Here is an 11,385-nt window from a genome sequence, read left to right on the forward strand (position 1 = left end):
AAATGCAAAGCTAATTATAATTAATACTGTTAATTTTAGTTCTGCCTTGAATAATTACACTTCACAGAACTATCTTTTTTCCTCTTATTGCAATTATGAAATTATGATTTGTTTGATATGAGAAAATTATGACAGAAGACTTAGGAGTAAATATAAAAAGAAAGTTTGATGACTTAAAAAATATCATTAAGTTTTCAAAAATAGTGAAACTCAAAGAAGCTCAAAGTCTTTTCAGTGATACTTATCTATATACATCTTATATGGTGCCAAAGCAGTGAGGGAAATATATTTTAATTTCTGTAAGCAAAGACAGTTTCAGTAAGTATTTCCATATAATACTTCTGTTTATTTAAGCAAATACTCTTAGACTGAACCTCATCCCAAGCGATAATCTCTCAGGCTATTTAGAGACTATGTTCTCAGGAATATGGCAAAGGCAGGCTAAAAAAGGTAAGATCTCCAGCTCTAAGACAAAGACATGGAAACATGATGCTTCTGTTAATGATCATAATGACTAATTCCCTATTCTTTAGCCTCATTTTACATCTCAGTTCATCATGATCTAATGATTCAGATAATTTTTTTATTTTACAGATAACACCAGGGACAACACCCAAGTTCCTACTGCACCTCAACTCTCCTCTAGAATGAAGCACATTAAACAAGAGATGGCCAAAAATCACCTTCAATTTGTGCGATTTGAAGCAACAGACCTCCATGGTGTGTCCAGGTCTAAGAGTATCCCTGCACAATTTTTCCAAGTGAGTTTTGCAAGTAGTTATGTCATTTCATTCAATTCATTTGCAAGAGAATGGTCCTTATTACTCTTTCTAATTTTATTGTACTCTAAACAGCAATTCAAACTGAAAACCTTGTTTGATAGGAGAAAACTATGACAGAAGACTTAGAAGCAAATATAAAAAGAAAGTTTGATGACTTAATAAATATTATTAAGTTTTCAAAAATAGTGATGTTAAGAAATACTGCATTTTCAGATATTTGAGACGAGTTGTTTTTTTGTTTTTAGTTTATGTCATGTGTTTATTTTAATAACTGATTACTGTGTTATTAAAACATTTCTTAGGAAGGGACATCAGTCAGTATTATACAAAAGTATCAAAATTAAGCATCCCCAAAGGTTATTATTTAAATACTACTTTCAATATTAAATTGTAATTTTCTAATTTGCTTTACACTGAGTAAAACTGGAATTTTTCAAAACATTTTTTAAAGAGTTCCAAATAAGTCAAACATGTATCTTAAAAAAATTATTTAGATCTGCCTACACATATACACATGAAATTTATATATACAGGTCTTTGAGTAGGTTGAAAAATTAAACAGTCATTGAATAGTGCTTGACTTATCAACTTTATTACTGGTAAAGGTAGATTCAGATCATACAAGTCAAATGGCATTTGAAAATGTGTAGAGATGGTGGAAAGTGAAGGAGGCAGTGACTCAATACCAAATGCAGAAGAGTCACATCTTCTAGTACCAGCTGCTTCTCAGTAGCCATGCTTTTTGGGATTTAGAGGTAATATAAAAACCAAATTGGTTTGCAAAATTAACCTCACCATGTTCACTGAAATCATGGGAACTGAACTTTATAGTCAGCTTTTTCTCTACCCATTAATGTAAATTTCAACACATGAAACTTTATTGATATTCCTACCACACAATTTCTAGAAAAAATTTTATGTGTCTATTCAACTTCATACTTCATTATTTCCCAGTTGTGTGATATGTAGAAAAGTTAAATAAGAACTAAATACATTCAATCCAACAGGTATTTGACCAGAAAATGCGTTAGCAATCATTTAGTCTAACACTTGTTTCACAGATATGGAGGCTGAGGCATGTATATAGTACCATGACCTGCCTAACTTCACACAAGCAATTAATGACAAAGTTAGGACTAGAAATAGATTTGGTGATACTCAAGTTATGCTGACTTGAAGGCTACAACATTCTGGAAACTATAACTTAGGTGCACATTCATGGGCAAGGTTTTTGGAACTCTGTGCCTATGAGGTAGTTTGCTTATTAGTAAAGGTGAGTGAGGAGAGAAGCGCCATAGTCAGCAACCCTGGCTCCTCTGTCCCATGTGTCCTGTGTGTGATCACAGTCAGCTCTCTGAGAAGGACTGCAGACGGTCTACTGACTCTTTTTGGAGGATTACAATAGAATAAGTTGAAATAAAGCCTTATCTGCAGTATTAGCAACTATGCCATGTGATAAAAAGTGATTTTAAAAAGTACTTTTGGTTATGATCATTTCAAATAATTCCTTTAGATTTCACCTTTTTCATTTGCTATAAAGACATTTTCTTTATTGCTATAGCTTTTATTTATGAGTGCTGTTTGCATGAGCATATAAAGTTTCCAAAGGCTAAAGCCTAAAGCTATTGACTTGTTTATAAATTACCTTTGAGAATATTATTTTAAACTATTTAAAATGTATCTGTAATAAGCTAGTTTCAACTAACAGATGAAGCATTTTTTTTTTTTTCTCATTAGTAATGATCTCCCACTCCCACTTCCCATCCCCTGACTTTTTTGTTTGGTTTCAAGTCTCAAAAGTTGATTGCTCTGTCCTTTAACTTATTTAGGAAAAAGTGATTCATGGTGTTTACATGCCCCGAGGTTATCTTGAATTGATACCAAATCCTAAGGACAATGAAGTGGATCACATTAGAGCAACGTGTTTTAATAGTGACATAGTCCTGATGCCAGAGCTATCAACCTTCAGAGTTCTGCCGTGGGCCAAGAGAACAGCCAGGGTGATCTGTGACACATTCACCGTGACCGGGGAGCCTCTTCTGACCTCCCCAAGGCACATCGCCAAAAGGCAGCTGAGCCAGCTGCAGGATGCTGGCTTCTCCCTGCTCTCTGCTTTCATCTATGATTTTTGCATTTTTGGTGTACCTGAAATTATCAATTCAAAAACCATATCTCTTCCTGCTTCAGCACTGCTAAATAATCATGACCAGCTGTTCATCCAGGAACTCGTGGATGGTTTGTATCACACTGGGGCCAATGTTGAGAGCTTTTCCTCCTCTACCAGGCCTGGCCAGATGGAAATCTGTTTTCTGCCTGAATTTGGCATCAGTTCAGCTGATAATGCATTTACCCTCAGAATGGCTGTCAAAGAAGTGGCAAGGAAGTATAATTATATCACCAGCTTTTTCATCGAGACTGGATTCTGTAACTCAGGAATTTTGTCTCATAGTCTCTGGGATGTCGATGAGAAGAAAAACATGTTCTGTAGCAATTCTGGAATTGAGCAGCTCACGATTCCTGGGAAAAAATGGTTGGCAGGCCTCTTGAAGCACTCTGCTGCCCTCAGCTGCTTGATGGCCCCTGCTGTTAGCTGCAGGAAGCGCTACTCTAAGGAGAGTAAAGACCTGAAAGAGAGTGTGCCGACAACGTGGGGGTACAATGATAACAGCTGTGCTTTTAACATTAAGTGTCACGGTGAGAAAGGCACTAGAATAGAAAATAAACTGGGCTCAGCCACAGCAAATCCTTACCTGGTGTTGGCCGCCACTGTTGCTGCGGGCTTGGATGGACTTTACAGCGATGATGGTGTTTTGTCTGGTCCAGAGAACAGCACAGACCTTCATCAGTCCAAACCTTCTGAGATCCCTTTGAAACTGGAACATGCCCTCATGGCACTAGAGGAAGATCAATGTCTGAGACAGGCTCTAGGAGAAACTTTTATTCGGTATTTTGTTGCCATGAAAAAATATGAGTTGGAAAATGAAGAAACAGATGCTGAGAGAAATAAATTCTTAGAATATTTTATTTAGAGTGGAACCCTTAACTATTTCTGTAGCAGTGTGAGTTTTTTTTAAGTTGCTGATTTGCCAGAAAGAAAAGATGGAGTTTTCTAATAACAATAAGACTACAAATGCTTTCTCTCTTTTTTGTTCCATGAAATATTTGAAGATGACATGAGGCCACTGGGAGGATTCTAATAGAAACAAACAATAAAGTTGTGGTGCAACAGTGATGTGCAAACCCAACAAATCTTGTCACTCGGTGATCATTGCCTCAGTGTATGTTGGTTGACCTAGACACAAATATTCAGGGCTTTTTTGGGGGGGTGGGGGGTGGGGGGGCAGGCAACAAATATATTTACACAATAAAAAATACTTAAGAGTTAGAAAACAAAATTTAAATGACTAAAAATACAATGAAGTAATTTTCAATTATACACATAGATTGTGACTGCCAGGGAAACAAAGATATTTGCTAATATAATCTCACTCATATTGAGGATCTATTTTTCAAACATCACTGTAATGTTTCCAAATGATTTAATTAAGGTTTTCAAAAATATGTGATGATAACAAATTAGCAGAAGTTTTCACATATGTCCCATATCTTTCTACCCTGCATCACCAGCTCCTGAAAGTCTAAGAATGTTCAAGGCTGTAATGTCCACAAAAAATGGATTTTGAGCTGGGAACAATGAGATCAAACATTTAAAAGCAGTAAAAATCTTTCTTTAAGCCATATCTTATATAGAAACCTAATGCATAGAATACAGATGAAATGGAGAGATGGACTGGGGTAGGTGGGCTCTGCCTGGTTTGTACCACTCTTTGGAAATTCCAAAGATACCTCTAGTGCTTTGTAAAGCACAAGAACAGCTGCCTTGGTAACCAGGGCACTGTTTCCAGCTAAAATTGCCTTTAAATTACTGATTCTCCTACTGTCATAGGCTGGTATCTTCCCAGACAATATTAAATGTTCTAAACATTTGTTTGAATGAGATAATATTGTAACTATCACTAAAGTTTAGCTCCTTTGGGAAGGAAATTAAATATCAACCTACTAACAAACAAAACCCTATTCCACTGCTTAGAATCAAATAGGAAATTTTATGTTCAATTAAAACTATGATCTCATTTTAGTCAGCAAACACACAGTCAGAGGGTTAGAATATGACTCAGATCTTCCTAATTGAAATCCATGAAAATGAAAAGTGTGAAAGTGTTAGTCACTCAGTTGTGTCTGATTCTTTGCCACCCAATGGACTGTAGTGAAACCAGGCTCTTCTGTCCATGGAATTCTCTAGGCAAGATTACCTTCCTTACCCAGGTGTCTAACCATGGTCTTCCATGTTGCGGGCAGATTCTTTACCATCTGTACCACCAGGGAAGCCTCAACCCTTGAAAGTGTCAACTAAAAAATTAGTAGAGGGTTATTTTATTTGGTTGTAATGTTAAGGACTCCAAGCCCAGGAGGCAGTATCTCAGTAGCCCTGAGAAAACTGCTCCAAGGAGGCAGGAGAGGGAGTCAGAATATATACAAATTTGCAACAAAGGGGGCAGGTAGTCTGAATATCAAAGATTATTGTTAAGTAAACAAGTAAGGAAAAACAGGTATCCAGTTAGGGAATTTAGGATTCTTCTATGTATGGGAAGATGCAAGTCTCTGGGCTCACTGAATTTACTCCTTTCATGTGTGCTTCGGCCATCTAGGCCAAATACTGTCTCTTGATTACTTACAGCCCCAATTTCTTGTTCTCCTTGTTCACTCTACAGGGCGGCAGGTGTGGCAGCTGGCTGTTTCTTGCATCCCCTCAAGCTCCTCAGCAAAAAGTGAGGCGGGTGGTAGCATCTGCCGGGTTGCAGGAATTATGTTCCCTTTTGAGGGCTCTCATTCACATTGGAAGCCCCAAATCACTGGTGACTGACATTTCTTGCCCATCCATATAGCAGGAAATATTTCATTTCACAATACTCAGTAACTTGAATAGGAAAGTCAGTTAGTCTTCTAATTGCTCTCCCTCTTTCCTGTGAGCAGGAAAAGTGTGTTTGGATACACAAAAATAAGATATTTTTAGAAGATTAAGAGGAAGAGAGAAAGCTAGTGTAGAGTAGGTGGAGAAGGAAAGGAAAATGCAAGGATGCTCCAGAGAATGAAACCCCACACATTTTGGGTGGGGTAGGGGAGGAGCTTTCTGGTTGTCTCCCTGTCTTTAATTTCCTCTCTGTTCTCAGTAATGACATACAAAGGTGTCTGCTTGGAACACACTATAAAAAATTAAAATGACACTTCTGGAGTTTCATTGTGACTATGTGCAGTCATGTTATTAGGATCAGGCCAAAGAAATATAACTTGAAATGTCATAGAAAGCTCTACAAAACTCCTTCAAGGACAGATTCTCTGTTCCCTGTCCTTTCCCCATGCTTCTGCCCTTATCTTCCTGTTGGCTCCCTTGCAAAGCAAGGAGAGCAATGCCTTTGAGAATGGAGCCACACACAGGGGTAGTAACAGGATGGAAAGGAGCAGAGGATGCATGGTTTGCCAACTTTCAGATTTTTATTTCTATCTCCTCCTGGACAAAATTCATCTTTCTCGCTTGTGTGGGTATGTGTAAGTGTGTTGGGGGGGACATTTGAGGGGTTCAAGGATGAAACAATAAAGGTAAAAGGACTAGTGAAAGACCACTTCTTCGATCTTTCTACTACTAGAGAGGAGAATCTGAACTAGAAGATTTATACATGCAAACAAATTGTATTGTCATTCACCCTAAAAGAGTTGTATAGACCTATAAAATAAAGATCATTTTCCACCCCCAGTTCTACAAGGATCAAGTTTTTAGCACTGCAGTCATTGACTGATGTGCGTGCATGCATGTTTAATTGCTAAGTCATGTCAGACTCTTTGTGATCCCATGAGCTGTAGCTCACCAGACTGCTCTGTCCACGATATTTTCCAAGCAAGAATTCTAGAATGGGCTTCCATTTCCTCCTCCAGGGGATCTTCCCAATCCAAGGATGGAACCTCCATCTCCTGAGCCTCCTGCTTGATTCTTTACACCTGAGCCACCTAGGAAGCCCCCACTGACCAATGGTGCGCCCCAAAAGGAATTCAGGATGAAAAGCAGGATGAAGCACTCCATGCCTTGGAAAACAGGCCCTTAGATAGTTAGATGCATATCTGAGGAAGAATTTTAATAAACCAATATTCTCGCATCTTCCCATGCATGCTGCTGCTGCCAAGTGGCTTCAGTCATGTCCGACTCTGTGCAACCCCGTGGACTGCAGCCTACCAGGCTTCTCCGTCCATGGGATTCTCCAGGCAAGAACACTGGAGTGGGTTGCCATTTCCTTCTCCAATGCATGAGAAAAAGCACTAAAATCATTAACTGAACTACCTGTTCATTGTGGTAATGAACTAGGTAATCTTTTACTTAATTGTATGCTTGATTGTCTGCACCTATTCTCTAGTCAAAAATCATGTATATTATGTATATACCTCTTTGGAGCAGTTCCTCACAGCTCTCTAAGAGGTTGTGTGGCAGGCTATAGGACTCAGTAAGACGCTAATATTAGAATTTATTTATTTATTATGTTTTTATCTGTTTTATTTATTTAATTTTTTTTTACTTTACAATATTGTATTGGTTTTGCCATACACTGACATGAATCTGCCATGGATGTACATGTGTTCCCCATCCTGAACCCCTCCCCAACACCTCCCTCCCCATCCCATTCCTCTGGGTCATCCCAGTGCACCAGCCCCAAGCATCCTGTATGATGCATCGAACCTGGACTGGCGATTCATTTCACATATGATAATTTACATGTTTCAATGCCATTCTCCCATATAATCCCGCCCTTGCCCTCTCCCACAGAGTCCAAAAGACTATACATCAGTCTCTCTTTTGCTGTCTCGTATACAGGGTTATTGTTACCATCTTTCTAAATTCCATATATATGTGTTCAGATCAGAGCAGATTAGATCAGTCACTCAGTCATGTCCGACTCTTTGCGACCCCATGAATCGCAGCATGCCAGGCCTCCCTGTCCATCACCAACTCCTGGAGTTCACTGAGACTCACGTCCATCGAGTCAGTGATGCCATCCAGCCATCTCATCCTTTGTCATCCCCTTCTCCTCTTGCCCCCAATCCTTCCCAGCATCTGAGTCTTTTCCAATGAGTCAACTCTACACATGAGATGGCCAAAGTACTGGAGTTCCAGCTTTAGCATCATTCCTTCCAAAGAAATCCCAGGGCTGATCTCCTTCAGAATGGACTGCAGTCCTTGCAGTCCAAGGGACTCTCAAGAATCTTCTCCAACACCACAATTCAAAAGCATCAATTCTTCGGCACTCAGCCTTCTTCACTGTCCAACTCTCACATCCATACATGACCCCTGGAAAAACCATACCCTTGACTAGACGAACCTTTGTTGGCAAAGTACTGTCTCTGCTTTTGAATACGCTATCTAGGTTGGTCATAACTTTCCTTCCAAGGAGTAAGAGTCTTTTAATCTCATGGCTGCAGTCACCATCTGCAGTGATTTTGGAGCCCAGAAAAATAAAGTCTGACACTGTTTCCACTGTTTCCCCATCTATTTTCCATAAAGTGATGGGACCAGATGCCATGATCTTCATTTTCTGAATGCTGAGCTTTAAGCCAACTTTTTCGCTCTCCACTTTCACTTTCATCAAGAGGCTTTTTAGTTCCTCTTCACTTTCTGCCATAAGGGTGGTGTCATCTGAGGTTATTGATATTTCTCCAGGCAATCTTGATTCCAGCTTGTGTTTCTTAACCTATATGATGTACTCTGCATATAGGTTAAATAAACAGGGTGACAATGTACAGCCTTGACGTACTCCTTTTCCTATTTGGAACCAGTCTGTTGTTCCATGTCCAGTTCTAACTGTTGCTTCCTGACCTGCATACAGATTTCTCAAGAGGCAGATCAGGTGGTCTGGCATTCCCATCTCTTTCAGAATTTTCCACAGTTGATTGTGATCCACACAGTCAAAGGCTTTGGCATAGTCAATAAAGCAGAAATAGATGTTTTTCTGGAACTCTCTTGCTTTTTCCATGATCCAGTGGATGTTGGCAATTTGATCTCTGGTTCCAGATTTCGAAAACCAGGTTGAACATCAGGAAGTTCACGGTTCGCATATTGCTGAAGCCTGGCTTGGAGAATTTTAAGCAATTACTTTACTAGCGTGTGAGATGAGTGCAATTGTGTGGTAGTTTGAGCATTCTTTGGCATTGCCTTTCTTTGAGATTGGAATGAAAACTGACCTTTTCCAGTCCTGTGGCCACTGATGAGTTTTCCAAATTTGCTGGCATATTGAGTGCAGCACTTTCACAGCATCATCTTTCAGGATTTGGAATAGCTCAACTGGAATTCCATCACCTCCACTAGCTTTGTTCATAGTGATGCTTTCTAAGGCCCACTTGACTTCACATTCCAGGATGTCTGGCTTTAGGTCAGTGATCACACCATCGTGATTATCTGGGTCATGAAGATCTTTTTTGTACAGTTCTTCTGTGTATTCTTGCCATCTCTTCTTAATATCTTCTGCTTCTGTTGGGTCCATACCATTTCTGTCCTTTATCAAGCCCATCTTTGCAAGAAATGTTCCTTTGGTATCTCTGATTTTCTTGAAGAGATCCCTAGTCTTTCCCATTCTGTTGTTTTCCTCTATTTCTTTGCATTGATCACTGAAGAAGGCTTTCTTATCTCTTCTTGCTATTCTTTGGAAATCTGCATTCAGATGCTTATATCTTTCCTTTTCTTCCTTGCTTTTCACTTCTCTTCTTTTCACAGCTATTTGTAAGGCCTCCCCAGACAGCCATTTTGCTTTTTTGCGTTTCTTTTCCATGGGGATGGTATTGATCCCTGTCTCCTGTACAATGTCACAAACCTCATTCCATAGTTCATCAGGCACTCTGTCTATCAGATCTAGGCCCTTAAATCTATTTCTAACTTCCACTGTATAATCATAAGGGATTTGATTTAGGTCATACCTGAATGGTCTAGTGGTTTTTCCTACTTTCTTCAATTTAAGTCTGAATTTGGCAATAAGGAGTTCATGGTCTGAGTCACAGTCAGCTCCTGGTCTTGTTTTCACTGACTGTATAGAGCTTCTCCATCTTTGGCTGCAAAGAATAAAATCAGTCTGATTTCGGTGTTGACCATCTGGTGATGTCCATGTGTAGAGTCTTCTCTTGTGTTGTTGGAAGAGGGTGTTTGTTATGACGTGTGCATTTTCTTGGCAAAACTCTATTAGTCTTTGCCTGCTTCATTCCATATTCCAAGGCCAAATTTGCCTGTTACTCCAGGTGTTTCTTGACTTCCTACTTTTGCATTCCAGTCCCCTATAATGAAAAGGACATCTTTTTTGGGTGTTCTAAAAGGTCTTGTAGGTCTTCATAGAACCATTCAACTTCAGCTTCTTCAGTGTTACTGGTTGGGGCATAGGCTTGGAAATACTGTGATATTGAATGGTTTGCCTTGGAAACGAACAGAGATCATTCTGTCGCTTTTGAGATTGCATCCAAGTACTGTATAGTGTATAGGTGTTTTTCTTTCTGGCTTAATTCACTTTGTATAATAGGCTGCAGTTTCATCCACCTCATTAGAACTGATTCAAATGTATTCTTTTTAATGGCTGAGTAATATTCCATTGTGTATATGTACCACAGTTTTCTTATCCATTCATCTGCTGATGGACATCTAGGTTGCTTCCATGTCCTGGCTATTATAAACAGTGCTGTGATGAGTATTGGGGTACACATGTCTCTTTCAATTCTGGTTTCCTCAGTGTGTATGATCAGCAATGGGATTGCTGGGTCATATGGCAGTTATATTTCCAGTTTTTTAAGGAATCTCCACACTGTTTTCCATAGTGGCTGTACTAGTTTGCATTCTTACCAACAGTGTAAGAGGGTTCCCTTTTCTCCACACCCTCTCCAGCATTTATTGCTTGTAAACTTTTGGATAGCAGCCATTCTGACTGGCTTGAAATGGTACCTCATTGTGGTTTTGATTTGCATTTCTCTGATAATGAGTGATGTTGAACATCTTTTCATGTGTTTATTAGCCATCTGTATGTCTTCGTTGGAGAAATGTCTGTTTAGTTCTTTGGCCCACTTTTTGATTGAGTCATTTATTTTCCTGGAATTGAGCTGCAGGGGTTTCTTGTATATTTTTGAGATTAAGTTTTTGTCTGTTGCTTCATTTGCTATTATTTTCTCCCATTCTGAAGGCTGCCTTTTCACCTTGCTTATGGTTTCCTTTGTTGTGCAGAAGCTTTTAAGTTTAATTGGGTCCCATTTGTTTATTTTTGCTTTTATTTCCAATATTGTGGGAGATAGAGGATCTTGCTGTGATTTATGTCGGAGAGTGTTTTGCCTATGTTCTCCTCTAGGAGTTATATAGTTTCTGGTCTTACATTTAGATCTTTATTCCACTTTGAGTTTATTTTTGTGTATGGTGTTAGAAAGTGTTCTAGGTTCACTCTTTTACAAGTGATTGACCAGTTTTCCCAGCACCACTTGTTCAAGAGATTGTCTTTTCTCCATTCTTGCCTCCTTTGCCAAAGATAAGGTGTCCATA

General features: G+C 39.1%; 1 protein-coding gene across 1 annotated transcript in view; it reads left to right on the forward strand.

Annotated features, from left to right (window-relative positions):
- Positions 1-4,031, forward strand: part of LGSN (lengsin, lens protein with glutamine synthetase domain) — a 67,415-nt gene extending 63,384 nt beyond the window's left edge. Inside the window, exons 4-5 of the mRNA XM_027523175.1 lie at positions 595-761; positions 2,612-4,031. Coding sequence (XP_027378976.1) covers positions 595-761; positions 2,612-3,811 — 1,367 coding nt within the window. The 3' untranslated portion in view covers positions 3,812-4,031. The remainder of the gene's footprint in view (positions 1-594; positions 762-2,611) is intronic.
- The last annotated feature ends 7,354 nt before the right edge of the window (positions 4,032-11,385 follow it).

This window comes from Bos indicus x Bos taurus, chromosome 2, assembly GCF_003369695.1.
Source record: "Bos indicus x Bos taurus breed Angus x Brahman F1 hybrid chromosome 2, Bos_hybrid_MaternalHap_v2.0, whole genome shotgun sequence".
Taxonomy (NCBI): domain Eukaryota; kingdom Metazoa; phylum Chordata; class Mammalia; order Artiodactyla; family Bovidae; genus Bos; species Bos indicus x Bos taurus.